The sequence below is a fragment of the Chamaea fasciata genome, unplaced genomic scaffold (genome assembly GCF_029207755.1).
Source record: "Chamaea fasciata isolate MVZ Bird 193981 ecotype frontalis unplaced genomic scaffold, bChaFas1.0.hap1 SCAF_9, whole genome shotgun sequence".
NCBI classification, from domain to species: Eukaryota; Metazoa; Chordata; class Aves; order Passeriformes; family Sylviidae; genus Chamaea; species Chamaea fasciata.
In genome coordinates this window covers 24971704-24992161 of record NW_027094094.1, presented here as the reverse complement: position 1 = coordinate 24992161, position 20458 = coordinate 24971704, and the positions used below count along the sequence as shown (strand labels likewise).

The window sequence follows — 20458 nt, the reverse complement described above, 5'->3', positions numbered from 1 at the left end:
GCGCTGCGGCCGCTCTCCCGGCGGAGCCGCCGGCGCTGTTGGAATTCCCGGGGCGGGAACGAGCGGCCGCCATTGGAGCCCGCGGCTGTGGGGAGGAGCCGCGAGCGGGGACGTGCTCCGGCCCCTGCCGCCTGCAGAGCTCCGCGTTCCGCGTGCGGCTGCGAACCGAGCGGTGCCCGGGGGTTTCTGCGGGATAAAACTCACCCGCGCGGGGCCGCCGCTGACACCGCGGCCCCCGCCCGTCACCGCGGCCCCCGCCCGTCACCGCGGCCACCGCGGCTTCCCGGGGAGCGGGAGCGGCCCCCCGCACTGCCGCCCGCGGACACTGTTTCCCGCCGGAACCATTTGACAGAGGCACGCACGCAGGTTCCGTTTCCGGGCTGTTTGCGCGGCCGCGTCTTCACCTGGCTGAGACTGAAAACAGTTTCAGAGTGGATATAACATTTTAATAGTCTTTTCCACGTAAAAAACGGAATTAAACGGCAGCTTTTCCGTCGTTCACGGGTAGAGGGAACAGGAACACCTGCAGACACAGGAGATACTGACCGAGAAGTCTCTGCAGCGCGCGGGGGGGCGGATGCCGCAGCTGCTGCGGTCCGTCAGCAGATTGTAATGTTTTTAACGGATTCCTAATAAAATACCTTAGCGATAGAAAAGGCATTTTGCGCATCTACTCTCTCGTTTTATTCCCTATAAGGAATAAAGTTCTCTATTTTTATCCTGTTTTATCTCGTTTGTGCAATATAAGTGCCTACACACGTATTTACCGCTTTTCCTCAGCTGAAACTCGTGATCTCGGATTTCCCGTGTTTTATTCCTTTTTTAACTCTAAGTCTAGACATTACCCCGCGGTGTATGTGCGTAATTTCGCGCATATTACGCTCCGCTTCTGCGTTTATTTCTCTGTTTGGTTCTGTGTTTATTTATTTCCGTGTTTGTTTATTTGTTTCTGTGTTTTGTTCCCCGCTCCAGCTCCTCGTCTCTGTGTGTTCGGGGCCGCCCCGGAGCCGGCGCTGGAGCTGCAGGCGGCGCCTTCCCCTACTTCGTGTATTCGCCGCTTGAATTCCGTTCCCTGCCGGCTGCTCGTCCCCGCGTTGTGTTTTCCGTCTCTCGAGTCCCGGCTCGGCCCCGCGGCCTTTTCCGCCGCTCGGCCCGCGATCCGCCTCGGGTCTTCAGCAATTGTAATGAAGCAGCCGAGACTCCGTTCTTTTCATGCGGGAAAAGCCCGTTCTTTATTCTCGCGACTCATTTTATATTTATACAGTTACCTCGCGTGCAACACCCGTTGGTTGGTAGTTTTCTTACTACTTCATTCTTTGGTCAGAAGGTTATTTGTGTGTACGTGCTAAGATTCAGCTGGTTTACATTTTTCCTTTATGGGTTCTCAGGGAACAGATCTCATTGTTTACACAGATACACTTCTTTTTCAACCCAGGACTAGGTGGTTGTGTTAACAAACCTTTCATACCAAGATTGTTTTCACATGGGAACTTGCGAATTGCTTAACTACAATTAGAAGAGAGGACTGGCTAGCTATTAATTCAACAGAGCAGGCCTGATTTTATGAGTCCTTTCTTTATTATTATTCTGCCTGCACAACAGGTTCACTTTGAAATCTACCCAGCGTGGTCCTGGTCTGCCCTCTAATCAGTTGGAGTGCTGCATGCAACTTGGAGATCAATCATCCCTTGCCAAAAATTTGGCAGGGCTTGAAATGAATGGGAATAGATCCTATTTCTCTTCTTCAGAGGAGGCTTGGGAATATCACTGCCCCAAGTGTGGGGTAGGAGATTGTATTTAATGCATGAATTTTAAAGCTAGAGCTTTTTTTTTTTTTTTTTTTTTTTTTTTTTTTTTTTTTTTTTTTTTTTTTTCCCCTCTCAGGTAGTGTGTAAATGACAACTGATGAGCCCAGGACTTCCTCATTGCAAGGTAAGAATGTGAGAATTTGGTGCTGGTGGTACTCTGCTCAGCTGCACAAACGGAATAGCTGTGAAGATATTTTGTGCAAAGGTTCTTCTTGGTCCTACCAGACTTGAGTTGAAGTCTGTATGTGTTGTTGCTTGGTAGAACATCAGCAGAGATGTTTGTGTTTGAACTGATTGAACTTCCACTCTTAGCTGCTTTCCCAAAATATTACCTGCTTTGCTCAGTGTTTTCGGAAAAGACAGGTGGCCTTCTAACACTGCTATGCCATGGTTTTCTGAGGAAATGTGCTGTTTTAGCAACAAAATGCAATCTTTAGCTTTTTATTCCCTCTGTCCACCTGAATTGAGTGCAGTATTTATCTTTGTGTTTTATAGAGAGTATCTTCTGAAATTAGAAAAAGTAATTGTAACTGGTAGTATTAGTATTTTTATAAAACAAAAGGTGGATGCTGATGAATCAGTGAGTGGTTCAGTGTGACACAATGCAGGCGCTGTGATGGAGAGTGATGTCCAAAACCTGAAACCATAATTGCTCCAGTGAAGTCAACCTCTGTGCATCTCTTTTGAGGCAGAAACTACTAAGAACTTCAAAATGCTTCCAACTGTGATGCCACAGGCAATTTTAACTTCAGCATTTCCAGTATCCCAAATCAAGCCTTGGAATTTTCCCCTAATCTTCACAAAGGTAGAGACAGTCTGCCATGAGAAATGAATTCTGAGGTATTCCCAACCTCCCAAAAGGGAGAAACACAGACACATCAGTTCAGGCCCATTTGAATCATGTTAATCACCTAGCACACTTGGCATTTTCCTAAGGCTAAAAAAATACCACAATATGATTCATTGTATATTTTAGGATACAGAGGAATTGCAGAAATTGAATCAACCTGAAACACAGATACTTCATTATCTCCGTATTCTGAGGTGGCTGAAATTCTTTAAAACTCTCTAAAATTTGCAGATTGTGAGACGATTCATGTTGCATTTTTTGTCATTCCAGGTGCCATCAGTGTACATCTCCACACATTTCTCTTTCCCTTTGCCATTAGGCTCATGCTTGTGCCAGTTGATATAATTCAAAGCCATGCCATTTAAATACTTAAACTGGCCTGAAATCGCCCCCATTCTAATGCCCAAGTAAGCGTATTGGTTATATTGTTTCACAATGTCCAGAATAGCTTTATTCTCCTCCTCATTCTTGGGAGCTGCAAGAGTTCCTCCAGCCTTTTCACAGGATTGCAGTGCAGAGACATAGTCAGTTTTCTTCCCGTTGCTGGCAAACATTTTCTCTCCTGCTTTTCTTATTTTCCCATTCAAAGCAAGCACTGAAAGATGAAAAGAGTCTAGCTTTGTAAATTTTCTCTGGCATACTGATGTAAAAGCAAAGAAAGAGAAATCGAGAGATGAAGAGAAAACTAAAAGTGCTAAGAGGGACAGGGGGGAAAATTGAGCAAAGGATGAAGAGGAACGAAGATCTTTAATTTTACCCATTCACTAACTGTTCACTAAAGATATTTTGCTGCTTGTGGCTACCTGTTCTTGTCTCCAAGACAAGGGTGTCCCACCAACATCTGCTAAATATCAGCCCTGTTATATTTTGTGTGCTTTCTAAAGAAGATCAGTGTGCTAAAAATTTGAGCAAGGGAAAGAGAAATGATAATTGTTTTGTGAATCCCTTTTCAGTATGAAACGATTTACCACCTTTAACAACCTGGTTGCTGATAGATAAAAATGGTACAAGACTTGAGTTTCCATGAGTCAATCTGAAAAGTGCATCATCAGGAAGTTGGAATAGGTTTTAAAATAAACCCAGTTTGAATAAATGTGCATTATGATTGCCAAGAGGAATCTGCTTCTCTCCAGGGAAACAAGAATCCTGACTACCCCTTCTCTGAATGAGAAAATGGAGTTTTGGGATGTAGTGCCCTTTCCAAAAGCAGTTTCTTTCCAGCAGGTCATGATTCTGTAACTAACTTTGCCTACTGCACTTAAAATTGAGTATGAGCTGAAAAAGTAACAAGGGGAAGAATTACCAGCTTCAAGTCGCAAAAGTCGGTGTTTCAAATTTGCTAAAGCATTCTGGTGTTTGGTGGCCAGAGAATCAGGCAGACCTGTGCAGATAAAAACAAAAGTTATACAATCAAGCAAAACTGGGCTGTGCTGCTAGGAAAAATTCCTGGGATAAAACCAATTATTTTCCATAACTAACTTGCAAAAGTATTTTTTAACATCAGCAAGTGTAAAATAAATATTTTCCCAGTATTTTTTCACGTTGTTGTTAATCTATACTAAAACAAACTAACAAAAATACCTAATCTTCTGAAGTGCTGGTAATTCCCCTCTGCAGAAAAGAAACTGAAGCTTTATAGGTTGAAGCCTTTTATTAGTTGTATCTGTGAAACTGGCTTTGCCAAAGTAAATTAGTTTAATTCTACTAATTGGTAGTGAACAGGCAGGAGGGATACTTTGAGGAGGGAACAGTTTCTATGGCACCATATGATTTTCTTTTTGAAGTGGTGGGTTTGTGCTTTGTGTTTATCTTGCTTTAATGGGAGCCACAAATGGTGGTGGAAGGTTTCTGGATAGTGTGAAATACATCCAGCACTGCTTGCTAAACATGGGAACCCACTGTAGATTCTTTTTTTCATACCACTTCCCACAGGTAACAGGGGTCCTACATGTAGAATGAAGTCACTAATGTACTCCCGTGATCATAACCCACTATTCACAACTGAAACAAACAGCAATGTAGAAGCACAAAAGGTTGCTGCATGCCTGAGCTGCAACATTGCAACTCTTTACTGCACTTCACAATCCATTAAAAAACCCCACATTTGACCTAATACAGGGAGTTTTCGAATAATTCTGATAGTGCTTTAGCCTTGTCAGCAGACCTGGAGAAAGCATTTCTACATATATATAGATAATATTTATATGCTAGAGTGTTGATTACCTGTTTAATTCCCCTCTTCCCTCAGAAGAGAGATGAGACCTGTCTTTTAGAAAAAATTGAAGTGCCCATTGCCTCGATTCTCTGTTCCTTCCTGTGCTGAACTCACATCTGCTTCCTTGAGAGCATGTGTTATCTGTTTCTAGTCATGCAGCCTTTGTGACACGGGGCTCTTGCAAAAGTGACAAGTTTGCTTACCTTGCAGACCATCTCTTCCAGAGATACCAGGTAGCCCAGAAATTTCTGGACATTTACTCAATGCATGGCAAGTCACTGACAAAGCAACCAGCGCTATCAGGATGTAGGATGAGTAAGACAACATGATTTCTCAGGCCAGCTGTAAAAAAAACACACATTTGTCAGGCAATGATTCTGTAAGAAATTGTAGACATTGGTTTACACAGCTGCACACTCCTTCCCCCATCATCCCTTCCTGAAATTTACATTATTTCCTTGTTTAAATAAGGTTTATAGTTCAGGTGTAAGAGATTTCCCACATTTATTTTGCAACCATCGTGTAGTTTATGCACCGAACTCTTTGCAGACTGATAAACATGGAGTAGTGAAGATAAATTATCCCTTTCACTGTCACTGACTATTTGTTGGATTAATCCTTGAGAAATGATAGGCTCAGAGGTAACTGATCACACTGAAGTCATTAGTTTCCTGCAAGGACTGTGATCACTCAATGATGCATAGGATACTAACCTGAAAGGCAAATCTGTTACAGTGGTAGTTGTACTGTTTGGGAGCTTGTTAAAGCACAGCACCATCGAAGCACATTTTTTTGCCATAAACTGATACTGTTTTACACATGGGCAAAACTCAATGGTATGAACCTCAATTGACATTCCTATCCTGTTTTGAACCTAATTCTCAAGCTTGAAAATGTCAGTTAATCTTGTAGAAAATGCATTTTTGCTGGTTGACAATAAGCTTCTTCATCTTATTTTATCCCTACAGATGAAACAATAACTAGGGTTATAGTCTTAGTGCTGAGCTCTTGTGACTAAAAAGCATTTTAAAACTGTGTATTGTGGGTTTACAGCAGAGTGAATGTCTGTACTGTGCAGCTGTGAAACCTGAGGGACTATAAGATATTATGGCATAGAAGTATCCAGTTATTGACATCATTCAGTTAAACTAACAGGAGATAGAAAGAAAGGTTCCAGATGCCAGAATGGGTATCCATTTCCAATGGTGATGGGGTGATGCTTGTGGGTTGACTCATACAAAACGCATAACTTAATGTCCATTACTTCACTTTTCTGTCGGCACAAATCAAAGAGGATCCTGTACCTGCTCTCTTTTAAAAAAACCACCCAGCATTTACACATACTAGGTTCTAAATCTAGCTCCACTTAAAATTTAAAATAAAAAACTTGGTTGGCTTGAATATTATCAACACCTAGGTTCATCAGCTATAATGAGGTATTTGTTATTACATTTCAAAATATATATGCCAAGCAGAATCAAAATATAAGTCTAGTGTCATTCATTAAATGAGGTGAGCTTTTAAAAGAAAAAGCATTGTTTAAATCTCCCATATTGACTCTGTTATGGAAGACTTTTGAGATTATTTTTAATCTGCATCAACAGCAACTTGTTCTTCTAGGGGAATGTCTCATCAAAGTCAATTTAATGCAACATACCCCTGAATATATGAATATTCAATTATGTCATAACTTTCTAGCATATAGGATCTGTTTAACTCATAGCAGTATGGTCAAGAATTTGCACTTTAAAGAATGTAAAATCAAATCCACCTGAGAGCACATGTGCAGTGTTAAAGGTGCTGTTGGGTTTTGTTTGTTGAATCTGAGGCATCTCCAGTTGTTTACCTTTTATTGAAGGCCAGCAGACACCTCTGGAGACACTGGTGACTCAAAGAGAGCAGAATATTGAAGATCCTGACAGAAACCTACCTTAGGTGGCTAGGAATACTTACATCCTTGAGATAAGGAAATGCAATTACAACATGTACCCTTTGCCTGGTGATCATTCAGGGAATTACATTTGAATGGACTACTGCATCCAGCTCATAATTGGATTATGATACAGAGTCAGACTCCTGATCAGTTATACAGCAAAATGGGAAAAACAGCTCTTCAGTTTTAATCCAGTTTTAATGACCTTCATCAGTCATGACTATCTAGTGTCCTTCAGGCATCTCCTTATCTATTGAAATTGCTAGTATAAGCAAAGTAAAAAAATTACTAATAAAGGGAAATTTAATTTTACAACTTAAATATGAGCACAGAAATCAAAAGGAATGGGTTTGCCTTCTAGCTGAAATTCCTTGTGATTTATTAAAAGGAAATTCAACTTACCCTTCTGCTTCAAAGTGAAATGAAAAAGCAGTTCACACAAATCCCCTTTATATAGTGTTGTGTTTGTTAAATGATTTGGCTGAAGTGGAGACTGGATACTGGGGCCACGAATGAGCTTTTTCAGTTACGCTCACATACTTGGTATGCAAATATTGAGTTCAGTTTTAAGGGTTGAGAAATTCCTTTTTTTTTTTTTCAACAAAATAAAGCCAAAGTTGTAGAAAATACAATCCAGAACTAACAGTAACCCCAGATTTTTAGACACAAAATATATAAAAACACAAAGTAACTTTCAGCAATTCTAGGTCATATTTAAAAGTTGTTTGTTGTTTTATAAAAGCAAAAGACCACCAAGTGACTCTTGTAAAAGGAAAGATACTCTTGTGGTTAATCTTAGGGAAGCCTGGTACCTTCCAGATAGTCTGACCCAGTAATCAGAATTCTAAACTTTCCCTCCCCTCTCTGTATCTGATGTACTTATCTCACCTTAATACAATTTTCTGACTGTGTGCTAGAATGTTCTGTGTTTCCACGAGCTTCTGGTCTCTCTTGCATGTACAAGACAGCTGATCCTCTCTTGGTCAGAGATGGACCTTGGAAAAAAATCTGTATACATGCACAAAATTCTCCAATGGACATCATTTTCAAGAAAAAGAAAGAAACCAGAGATTTTGCTTCTCTTGTTTCCCAGAAATAAATACCGGGATTTTGTAACATCCTTCTGGTTTTGATGCCTTCTACTCTAGAATGTTTGATCCTAGATGGGGTTTGTTTTATAAACAACAATGCCTTTATAGAGAGATAGAAATACCACAGCTTTTCTGTGTTTTGTCAGTTTATGCTGTGGTCTCTTAAAGTTAGGATGTTTTCTATTTTTCATTTGCATTTTACTAAAACTATTTAAGTTTTGTCATTGTCCCCAATAATAGTGTTATTCTTTCTGAATAATTTCAGCAGGACTCAAAGCTGCAACTTAACATCTTTAGGCTCCCTGTTCAGCAATTAGAAATGTTTAATATCAGCTGGCTGACCTGGCCAAGACAAAATACCAAAGCAGAAGATACATTTAGGTTTCCCCTTAGACGTAGTGCAGGCACTTAAATCCACTTCCATTCACAATTTTGAGCCTTTTCCTGCAGTTAAAAGTGTCCAGCATGGCCTGTTCTCCATCTCAAAAACCCCCATATCGAGCCAACTGAGGACATACCAGGTGTCCTTCTCAGCAAATGATCAGTTAACACTCACAAATGAATGTTATTGACAATTTATCTTCAAAGTCCTTTCTCTACCAGATGGGCAGCAGAGCTCTGAATGCAGATTAGTCCTTTTACAAAACGTCTCACCCCACCAATGGAAACTATTTCTGTAGTCCAGATGAGGTAGATGTAGAAAACTGGTGTTGAGTGCATAAGATGTGGATTAGACAGTACCCAACAGATAAAGTACTTTTTTCCTGTTCCTGTTGCCGTTTGGAAATAGCACAGATACCAGACAACTGAGCACAGTCAAAGACTGTGGTAACAGAACAGGTAATTCTGCTTTTGGATGGCAGCAGACCTCTGGAGTGCATAGGAAAGTTCTTCAATTCCAGAATAAGATGGAACTTAATGGGTCCAGATTTTGAGAAGCAGTATTTTAAATTACTAGGAGCCCAAGTTCTTGGGAATGTTACCAGAACAAAATTTCATACAGACCCAATTTCTAGGCAGCTCTGCAACAGTTGTAAGGGCTAGTTTTTCTGCTGCATTATTGCATATACATGCAGCTCTGATACATGGACATGATAAGTCTCTGCAGATTTGTACTGTTTCTTCCACCTAACACAGTTTATTATATAAAAAAGTTAAAGAATTGAAAACATTAAGCAGGGAGATCAGTGAAGCTCCACTAGCTATTATCTCTGTGTATTTGTGAAAGTGTGGCATGAGCAAAACATGGCTTATGATCTAGGAAAACCTTATCAATTATTATCTTCTACCAAAACTTTTGAAGAAAGATATATTTGATAACAGTTGTTCTGCCATGAGTCAGATTATACTTACACAATGGAATCTGATAAGAAATCTAAAACATAATCCAGTGTGAGAGATTACTTAGTCATTAGATGAGAATGAGGGAAAACAAACATACGCAAACAAGGAAGAAAGAAAGTAAACACTTTTTCTGCAACCTAGCACCCCTGTAGAATAGCTACAAGGATGGGAATTCTGAACTTTGCAGGTAAATCTCTGTGGTAATGGCTGAAGGCCTTCAGCTGGGAAACACCCACAAAACTCAGCCAGCAAACTTTAATGGTTTCAGTGGACCCCAGGTGCTGCATACTTCTTTCTATCATTAGAAAGAGCGGAAGAATATTAAATATGCTGTGCTGCCAGTGAATTAAACCCAAACCCTGCTCAACTAACAGCAAAGGAGAACTTGGGGGGGAAAAAGGAATCTGATTTTCAAGATGTCACGTACCCAAAAAGACTGCTTCTTTCTATGACAGCTCTGCATGCTACCCTCAAAAAACTAACTGCCAAGGGGGTTTCAGAACCAGAACTAATTTTATACAGCTTTCAAGCCTCTCATTTTCAGAATACAAAGTAAACTCCTTGTTTTGCTGTTTTGAAGCAAGCAGATTACTAACCAATTATGATAACTTATATTATCCTGATCTGTGTAAAGCTATGCCATGCTCTTTCACATAAAATAGCGATGTAAAGCCTTGCTAGTTTATTTTAGCAATTTGTGAGACAATAATTTAAAGGGTTTCACTGTGCTGCAAGTTCCTGATATCGACTCTCTGAGCAAGTCCTTGACACAGCATCTGTGTGGTAAGCAGGTGTGGTCAATTCTCCATGTTTACCTCTTTCAAAACAACAATCATTTTTTATATTTGTCTAGTATTTCCACTGTAATTTATTTGCTGAGCTTTAAATCATACAGAGTTAAGCATCTATAGTTAGTTTTAAGAGTGCTCAATGACATCAGCATAAGACTTCATCAGAAATACAGGGCACTAAACACTATGTCACCTCTTAGGTCACAATACAATCCAGTAGGTGAAGCGTTACCTCCTCCCCACCTGCAATTCAATTTTATTGACACAAAACCAAACAAAAATATGGGAAGTTCAACAGTCCCCCACCTTTGGAAAATAAGAAACACTGATAAAATACTTTTTATGCTAATTTACAGTGCACTGATGCAGGAATTGGAGGAAAAAAATGTAGACAGCGTGGCACTTTACCACACTGCTAATACTGAAAGAAAATTCTGCTGTATGTGCCCTAGACCTTGAGGATAAACATCTTACTGGAAGAATGTAATTGCTGATGAGATGTGTTTATATTTATGAAAAAACATGGCATCAGAGAAATGCTGTCAGCTCAATAATACGCTCTTATTTTGGGGAGTGGATCCCAGGGAGATTTCTTGGTTTAAATTTACACAGGTGGATGGAGAAAAAGAAGGAATACTGAATACAGATCATGAGTTTCCAAAAAGAGGACAGCAGAGATGGGAACAGAGCTTGGAGCATTGGATTTTAAAGAGCTGGCTTCACCAGACTGAACTGACAGCCCTTGCATCTGCCAAGTACAGAAAGCATAAGTTTAAGACATAAAGAAAAAATTTTTTAAAAAAAGCTTCAAGCAGACCTCAAATCCATTTCAATCTATCAATTTTTTATTCTAGGAAAAGCAATTCAAATTTTGCTATCAAGAAAAGAGGTGACCAGATTTTCAGGGTTTTTTTTACAGTCATGGTTCTCTCCTGCCAAAGAACTTGCAAGTTAAACGTATGTTAAAAGAACTACTTGGCCTTTGCTTTCAGATTATATTAGATTCTTTCTCTCTCATATACTTGAAATAATTGATTTAAACTACAGATATCAAAGTGATCTCTTGGGTTTTATGAAAATGGTAGGCAAATTGCTAGAGTCAAATAATTTTGACTAAACTATTGTTTCTATGCCTTGAATTTAAAAAGGAGAAAATCAACCAGAGCACATTAAACCAAAGGCATCAAGCAGCTCTTGCTTTGACAATAAAAGATTTTTAAACACAGCCTTCTTCCTTCCTTTGGGCAGGATAAGTGCTTTCTCCTTCTCCCTTACCATCTTCCTTATCCAGGTTTAGTAAAAATTTTGACCATACTATAATCAGTTTCTGTCTTGTCCTTTCATAAACAAACAGAAACCAGTAATATTTCACTCTAGGTTCACAACCTAGTAATGTTTTCAAGTCTGTTTCTTTTTTCAGAGTTAGAATAACTGAAGTTTAGAGTGATGGTATTCCTAGGATCACTGAAGAATGATCACTGTTTTTTTTTTCCTCAGATCATCAATTCACCTTTGTATCCTGTAGGACACATTACCAGCTCTAATTCCTCCTTGCATCTTCTGCACAAGGTAGCCCTCTTACAGGAACACTATACAACAGTATGGGACATGATGCCTATTCTTTGTTCAACAACACAACGAAATTACTCACTGCAAGGTCGGTTAGGTGTGTCACTGTGGAGTAAATATTACCTTCTTTTACTGGAGACAGTGCAAAGAGAAATGCTGGCGGTGTCCTGCCACTTTGTGTTCCCATAGAGATGAACTGGGCCATTTACCTCCCATCCGATGTGGTAATAGGAAGCAATTGATGCTTGAACAGCCACTGGCCAACATTGCCTTGGAAACGTGTGCTTGCAATTCATATCTTGCCCTTATAAATAGCCACCTGGCTCTTGTTATCAATTTAAAATAATCTAGCCTGATGATAGAAAAAAAAAAAAATCCTGCCAAGCTCTTATTATGTTGTTATTGCTGGGAAATGGCCGTGTAATGTCTCACTGATAAGTGTTAGAACATATGTGTCCAAAAGCATTGTCAACGTTTCATTTGCAATTGAAATTCAAAGTCCTTGGGAGAAACTTGTTGTTGAAAACACATGGCAGAAAATAGAGAGTAGCAAAGGAAAATAATAAACTCACCAAGCTGCTGTTAAGGTCTGATGATCACAGTGAAATGAAGCTGCTTTGTATTTTACCGAAGGGAAACAACCATTAATGAATTCCCAGCAAACACCACCTATTGTGGTTTTATTGCTGTTATGAGCTGAAAATTAAGATAACAGGTATTACAGAATTCCATTTTTCACAGATTTTTTCAGGAGAGTGAAGACAAAATTCTCTGTTTTAGCTGATTGTGTTGTTGGAAGCACATAGAGCTTAACATACCAAATCTGCTTCTTTTGCACATGCTTACATTCTAATTTGTGCAAAAGCAGAGGAGCGTTTGATAGCAGACAGCTAGTAAAGAACTTCATCATTTCAGTTCCCCTGAAAAGCAGATATCCTGAGCACCTGATGGGTTGGTGAGGCTCAGCCCTGCATCCACCCAGCTCCTGTAATTCCACGTGGTGGTTCTGTGCTTTCCCCCAGGGGGAGCAGCTCTCAGTCCTCAGGGCTGGGGGCTCAGACAGCAGGAGCCAGCAGTGCTGCACTGAGCTGGAGTGATGACATGCAAAGGAAAGTGCCCAAGGAAGCAGATTCATCTCCTTACTTTTTATTGATACATCTCCACTGACTTGAGACTGCATAAGGTGAGGTTATTGCTGAGGCTTTGGTGCAGAAATGTTCTTGAAAGGTTCCTGCAAGGGTTTCTGCAAACAAGAAAAGCTCTATTTAAATCTCCTTGAAGTTCATCTAATAGATAAAAACAAGGAACAGATGAAGACTCTAAGAAATAGAAATAAAACAAACAGGAATGAACAGAGTTCTACGCCCTCAGATTCTCTCTCAAGAGATAGGAAGATCTTGAATATTGCTTGAGGCCAAAATGATTCAAATTGAAATTGTTTAGTAGGTTATTAAAACACAGCAGACTTAACTTGAATGACAAATCAAAGAGAATGTTTAATAACTCTTAGAAATGTAATAACCATGAATGTCAACTACTTAACTAATAAAATATCATTTTGTTATTCCATGGGGGTCACCCCTTACAGCTTTTATGGTAGCTTTGTATGTAATTTTGAAGATGAAACACTATTTTTTCTTAGTAAGACAAGAGAAACTCTACACAATTATTAATAATCATTTCATCTACCTATTCTAGTAAAAAAGATACCTTTTATCACATAATGAAAGTATTCATTATATTTATTTATGAATTAGTTTTGGCACTCTACTTGGATTTGAGAACTCATTCTAGCAGACAGGAACATGCTTGTTTCCCAGGAGTGGGAATCTACACAAGAACTCTTCAAAAACATGCTTCTTTTTCAAGCAGTCTCATTGTTTGTCTGCCTTACCAGATCATCTCAGGGACCCAAGCTAGAAGACAGGTTTTCCCCACCTGTGCCTGTGTTCAGCCCTGTGCACAGCCCAGCCTGCTGGGTACAAGAGTGTCCCTTTCACAAGGTCAGGCCATTGTCATTGCTCCCATGGACAATCATCTAAAGCTGAAGTGATTTTAACTACTAACTTATAAAATTTAGTTTTCAAAACCTGGGAAAAATTGTGCCCCTAAATGTTTTGGCACCAGTGTCACCATGCTGGTGCTACATTGCATTTCTCTAGCAGCTATTTTCTCACACAAATGGGGCCAAACTATTTAATAACTGCCATCCTCTATGGTTTTTTACCTTTGCTGAAGAACATACTTTGTGACTGTTACAGAGATAAATGAGGTAAACTATTATATTTTCAACAACTCACACAGTTTGCCAGAAAAAAGACCAAATTCAGAATTATTTCGAGAGTATTTGACAAAAATAAACTTTAGGACTGCAGCATTCAAAACCACTGGAGAGCTCCCAGTAACTCGAGACAAAGAGTAATACACAATTTTCAGTGAAGTGATATATAATATGCTTAAACACTGCAGACACACTTGAAATATTTCTTAAATAGCTTTTATAACTGCTATTGTGTGAGGGGTTGAAAACTTTTCTTGTCATCCAGTCCAACACTTAATCCCCACTTACTAAAAAATACAGGTTTTTCTTTAAGAGAAGTTAAAACATGATGTTACAAAGAAACAAACACTTTCACTTTGCTTGTAGAACTTTTCCATTGAGAGGCTTTTAACTTTTTTTCACCATTAGTCATGAAAGCTAGAAATGTACTTCACTCATGAAAATGAAAGATGAGATTCTTCAGAGGGTGGCAATTGCAGCTTGAAGCTAAATACCATGTAGTAGAAAATAACAGCCCATAGAGGACAATCAGAGGCTTCAAGATAATATATGCTCCACTAGTTTTGATACATAAATAAAGGATCTACTTAGCAGGCTTAGGAAGTACCATAAATACCCCCCTTTTTCCATTTTAGCTGCAGCTCTAGAATAAAAAGGTAAAGAGGTAAAAGGATTTAGAAAGTGCATCACTTTCTCCTGTCTTTACCATGCTCTGTTGAATATGTATGGTTTTGTAGGCAGGGTGGAGAGGGTGTAAGGAGATAGAGAACTTAAAAGTTTTTGATCTGTAGGCAATGTAGTACTGATCAAACCACTTCTGAATGGGACACCTTTACAGCAGGGTCATGGGATACATAAAGTGCAAGACAGGAGATAATCAAGAGGGTAACTAATGTAGACATTATTATTTTGCTGAAGAGGTTTCAGGATTTCCCACTAAATTTGGCGAAACGCTGTGTCCGTCTCAGCTAAAGAAGCTTGTATGGCTTATCTTCTCTTACATCAAAATAAAACTTTGAAGTATAAATGGGCTTGGGTATAATTCTTGGGGCAGGATGGAAATTTGCATGGAACTTTTTTTCCACACAGCTGAAGCACAAGGCAAAGGTGGCCAAGTGTTGTAGCACAGCCATGCAGGTGGGAAGAAGGGGAAAAGATTCTGTTCAGGGTTCTCCCAAGCGATGAGGAAAGGTACAATGAAACACTGAAATTCCAGCACTGCATTGCTGAGCTAGTGCAGGTCTGTTTGCATGAAGCCCAACACAGCAATCTCAGACTCTGAAATCAGACACCTGAAAGTGGGTCGACTGCTGCCTTCACATTCTGTGTATTTAGTCCGGCTGCTTGAAATTTTATCTGAATTTAAACACCCTGGAAGAGGATGCCCACCAGTTGGACCCTGTAGTCTTCCTCCCACTGCAAATGTGCCAGAAGTTTCTTGCAGGATTAACGCACAAGCTCAGCTCTGAGGGACAGACTGTGCCACTAGCTGAAGTCGTAAACAAACCAGAGCTCACGGAAAGCCAGTGAAAAGCTCTTACAACTGTCTACCCTGAAGCACTGATTTGAACAGCTCAAGTTACTGATGTCTGAATCTTCTCTGGGGTCACAGGTGCCTCAGGAAAAAGTCATTTGTGCTAGAGAGAGCACAGAGTATCCAGTCATGCTGCTGATGTTGAGAGTTTAGCAGAGCTTTAAAAAGAGACACAAGACTGTGCCTTGGTTTCCAGGCAGTCTTGCATTATTTATTCTTCAGAGCATTTTTGGCCAAACTGCAACCCAGGAATCATTTTTCACTCCTTAGGTCTCCAGGTCCTAAGCAACAGAGTAGAGCCTTTTGGTAGTGCTAAAGTCACAGACCCCTGCAGAAAACTTCTCCCCTGCACGTTTAAACGGAAGAGTTTGATGCTGTCACAACAGGAAACCAGCTACAGCAAAGAACACACTTCTCCTCTGCTCCAACTATACATTAAGAGCTTTTCCCTGCTCCCCCATATGTATGTGTTACAAGTAAAAAATAAAGCTGTATGTATGAGTTGCTCCTGATTGAATGGCTTCCTGTTTGCACCTTGGAGTTTCCACTGAAAATTGCCACTTGAAAACTAAAGAGAATAAAAAGAGCTTTTCAGTGATTGTGTTTTTTCACATGTGACAGGATAGCTCTTCCTGAGCCTGTACTTAACCTGAAATTGTGTTTTAGAAAGATAAACCCTGCAGCTGATTAACAAATGCTGCTTTCATTCTGAATTATTTGGAAGTTCTGTGGAGGTCATATTAGCACATAGGAGTTGGTTCTAATCAGGGATATAACAGGAAATACAGATTAGTTTATAATTAATGCAAAATTAAGTGGTCATCAGGGATGCTGATTTAAGCCTCTCCTGGAAGACAAAAGACCACAATTTCAAACGCTTCCATTTTAGCACCTACTGAAGAAAGGTGGTCCTCAAGGAAGAAAAGATGTCCCTAATATAAATGATGAAAAAGGTCAAAACTTAGGGCACATCTGATAACACCTTGCTGAATTTAAAAGTTTCAAATAATATGACTTTGTAGGAGTTAATTTTCTATTTCTAGGTGTGGTTCCTCACCCTGTGGACTTTTGTCCAGCCTGAGATCAGCCTGCTCTACACGATGGCCTTCCAAGCTGTCAGATCCCAGCATCACTATCCTGCTCCTCTGAGCACTGGTTCGGGACAGGAGAGTTTACCAGGAAAGCCCAGACTAACAGAGCTACACTTGCACTTGCACAGCTGCTTTTCCAGGGCAACTCCAGCAGAGATGGATTCTCACCAGTGTAATAAAGAGCGGCTTGGTTTTCTCAAAAGAAAGGGAAGCTGGCAGCTTCCCTTCTGCACAGGAGGTGTTACAGCTGGGGGAGCATTTCCCTTGAGATGGTTTACACCAGGGTAAACCTACGGGACAGGAAATGCTGGAAATGAGAGGTGACACCAGAATGAAACCTAAAAGCTTAAGGACTGGGAGTTTATTTCAAGAAGTGCAGCTCAGATTTTCTATAGACCCAATCCTTGCCTTTCCTGTACACAGTCTGGTTTAAAAGTTAATTATCTGATAACTTCAGGCTGTGGGAAACTGCACATACAATAGGGATGTTTTCCCATTCTGCTTTTGTGAACTTCCAGTGGGTTTAGCATAAAAATACTTTTGCACTTACCTGCAAATCATTTTGTGGTTTGTGTTGATCCCATCTGAATGAAGCACAGTGCTCTCTGAAAATAAACATTAACTTAAGGTTACAAGAAGCTTCATAAGTTTCTCAACTCTATTGGAGATCTGCTGGGAAAAATAACGTAAAAATCAGTCTAAATTACACTTCAGAGCTGAACTCTTGAGAAAGTGGATGATATCGCAATCAGGAATAGTATTCCGAAAAAGACCCCAAAACCAGTTGAAAGAAAACAACCATTCATATCTTCAAAATGCTGCTCCAGGTTTTTCTTCCAAACCAGTAGTTTAGTCATTGCAACCTACTGGCTGATGCACTGGGGGCAAAAACACTGCTCTTAGTCCAGCTCCAGATGAAACTGTCTCAAAACATTTCACAGTGGTTTTTGGTGACAGTCTCAAAATAGACTTACATAATCATTCCAAATGAATGCATTGGAGATGGAATTATCTCTGATCCCTAAACCCAAATACATCTTTTAAATATTGCACCATTTCCTGTGTTTTTAGGTAATAAATATTGATTAAAAACTTCCAGGCAAAATTTTAAATATTCTGTTTTTCATAGCTGCAGGACACCAATTAATGCAGAAAAGGAATTCAGTTCACTTGAGAACTGCAAAGATAGTTTGCCCATAATGACAAGGAGGGCATGAAGCAGATCAGCAGATAAATCATATCCTTTACCAGTGGAAAATTCATATCCTTTACCAATGTCAGTAATTGCTTTTTTGCTGTACCTGTATAACCTAGTGCAGAGAAAATAAATGTCATTACTTATGAAGGTAGACAGGGAATTAGGCAATGAAAATAACAGCTATAAAACAGATGAGCTGGGCATCAAATGCTTCTCTGTACAGACACATTCCTGTGTTTCCATGGGTCCATAACTTGGAAATAGCCACAATCCTTCTCTCCATAGAGGCACTTAGCTTAGTCTGAAACTAAGTGGAAGACAAATTGAAAATCTGTTTCTCCATGGTTAAACACTAAGGGCCTTCAATGGAAACATTTTTCTTAATTGTCAGACTAGGAGTACTGGGCTTTGTTGTCCTGATATTCACCCAGTGCTAGTTAATACAGTCTGTAATTGTGTTTTTGTAGTTCACCTGAGGTGAAAGAAGCTCCCATCAAGAAAATCATAAAAGCCTACAGGATCACTTCTCTCACATTAAGAACCTATCACATAAACAGGACCTTTTGCTTTTTTTCTGCATGAGCTAAATTCCACTTGGAGAACATTTCAGTAGCAGGCTTTTGTATTTAATTTAAAATAAAAAATTTTTCTGCTTTCCACTGCATCTAAATTTTGATTTATATCTCCTGTACCTCAGCTGATGCCTGTAGATTGCCAGAAAACATCATCTTGTTCTCTTCTCGTGATTTTCCACTTCACACAAAGCAACTTGGCTGACTAGTTTACTGTTTTATTCCTCTGTAGTTACAGCACAATTCATTTTCCAATCACATGGGAAGAACAGCATGAAAATAGCTGAAACTTCCAGAAAGAAATTATTTCCATGTCAGTAGCAACTGCAGTGGACTTCTGTACTCTGAGGATAAATACCACTCTAGGCTCTAAGTGATCATTATCAGTCAATTTTAGAACTAGAATAAAAGTGTCCCAGGAGCAAAGGCATCACTAAATACTGAAGAAACATAGGACTGAATGCACTGTCCATTATTTACATCATAAAAGAATGTATCAGAAGCAGCATTTAGAGAGTAGTCTCTCCAAGTTTACAGCTCAGCTCAAAGATGAAATAGAGACAAATTTTTCTTTAGTTTCAAGATTATTAAAAAATGCTTCCCTCATGCTGTATTTATTAGGAACTCAGGCAGAAAAAACAACCAGCCTGCTGAGCATGTCATGACTTATTACCTTTATACCACTAGGATAAACACATTTTAATATATAATGATTGAAAAGATGAAATCTGTGTTTTACTAGGAGATTCAAAACTGAATGTCAGAGAGAGAACAATTATAAATATACCCTGTTTCTTGGTATTACGGGCCCCTTTTAGGGGCACAACACAAGCATGTCCATCATTTTACCAGGCTGACAAGTAAACTTACCTCTACCTTACCTTTTTTGTGTCTATTTAATTCAGCCTCCAAAACCTGTGCTTTTGTTTCCAAAGCAGTTACTGGGCTCTGCAAGTCATCAGTTACTGTAAGTGGGACTTAAGGCTGTTATTTAATAGTTTATATTGGAATGACTGCACAACACCTGTCTCCAAGATGCCCAGCGCTCCTGTAATCTGATGCCATGTGAAAGAGATATTTGGTTTCCAGAGCAGAAATCACAGGCCACACTGCAGATTTGTTCAGGGAATTTCTCTAACTGGGAGTGCCTTATCCCTGACCAAAGTGAACACTTGGATAGATAGGCTTTGAATTCTCAGGGCTGTCAAAGTCCTCTTCTGTTCAGAGGGAAAAGCTCACTTCTCAGAAGCAAAACACACTTGTGAACATTTTAAAATTAATTAAAGTTGGAGTAAAAAACACATGAACAGGCAAAAAATGAGAGAAGAAAAAATGCCGTTTATAACATGAGATAGAGGACTTGGTATTTCACTCACAGAAAACAACAAGCTAGTGACTCATTCCAGACACTTTCTTCCTCCAGTTCTGTTTGGTAACTCATCTCCTATGTAACAGATGGTTCATTTTTCTGCTCCTCACACTCCTGGGAGTCACACCTTTCCTCAAATGATGCTATAGGAATGCAAGACACTAACACAAGTATTTTTGGAGAATATACTAAAAGGTTGAAAACCAGACTTATAGTAACATGAGAAATTTATTTCTTACTTCCATATTCTACTTTTATTCCTCTCTCTCCTTATGGTTCTAAAGTTCCTTTTATTCCTGAAAGTCTCACTTTTCCAGGGAAACTCTATAGGCCTCTCGATTCTTCTCCTAGAATTTAACTTAAAATAAATTGTTCAAAAGTTTCCTAATTTTTTCTCCCACTATGTTTTCTTAGTGTTTTGAGAGAGCACCAAATACTGACTCCTTTCCCCTTGCTCTTCCAGCTGCCCACCCCCAGGAAAATAAAAACATCTTAGGAAGATTGAATTGTTCCCATGGAAAGCTTCATTTGCTTCATTAATTTGATGAAGAAGCCTTTACTACCCCTACTTATGGCACTGAAAAATCCAACAATCATGTTGCAGAGGTACACATTCTCTTAAACCAGAGAGCCAGTCTTGTTCAGCTGTAATTCCATCACACATCACAGTATATGATCTAGGAAATGACCTAAATCGCAACATTATGAAGGATTCCTCTCTGGAGTAGTTTGTTGAAAGATAAACAACTGCTGGCTTTATTTATTTCAGCCATGGAATTGCAGAGGTCACACTGAGGAGTATGTGGAGCAGA

The 20458-nt window shown here is 39.5% G+C and overlaps 1 protein-coding gene across 2 annotated transcripts; it reads right to left on the bottom strand.

Moving 5' to 3' along the window:
* Positions 1-433: 433 nt before the first annotated feature.
* Positions 434-19254, bottom strand: SFTPD (surfactant protein D). Of its 2 annotated transcripts, XM_066191540.1 has the most exons (7): positions 19159-19254; positions 17058-17112; positions 12745-12844; positions 12174-12297; positions 5077-5215; positions 3962-4039; positions 434-3253 (listed from the first exon to the last, which is right to left on the bottom strand). In XM_066191540.1, the coding sequence occupies exons 5-7, from the start codon at positions 5198-5200 to the stop codon at positions 2877-2879; spliced, it is 579 nt and encodes a 192-aa protein (XP_066047637.1). In that variant the 5' UTR covers positions 5201-5215; positions 12174-12297; positions 12745-12844; positions 17058-17112; positions 19159-19254; the 3' UTR covers positions 434-2876. The 2 variants fall into 2 exon arrangements, with proteins under 2 accessions (XP_066047637.1, XP_066047638.1); XM_066191541.1 differs by lacking the exons at positions 12174-12297; positions 19159-19254 and having other exon boundaries at positions 17058-17239.
* Positions 19255-20458: the final 1204 nt, after the last annotated feature.

What these genes read in the sequence shown, in the direction of transcription:
- SFTPD (XM_066191540.1), bottom strand. Translation starts at nt 5,200, where the DNA reads ATGTTGTCTTACTCATCCTACATCCTGATAGCGCTGGTTGCTTTGTCA. An exon ending in TGGAAGAGATGGTCTGCAAG is followed by an intron (nt 4,040 to 5,076) that starts GTAAGCAAACTT and finishes TTATCTGCACAG; the next exon opens with GTCTGCCTGATTCTCTGGCC. An exon ending in ACTTTTGCGACTTGAAGCTG is followed by an intron (nt 3,254 to 3,961) that starts GTAATTCTTCCC and finishes TTCATCTTTCAG; the next exon opens with TGCTTGCTTTGAATGGGAAA.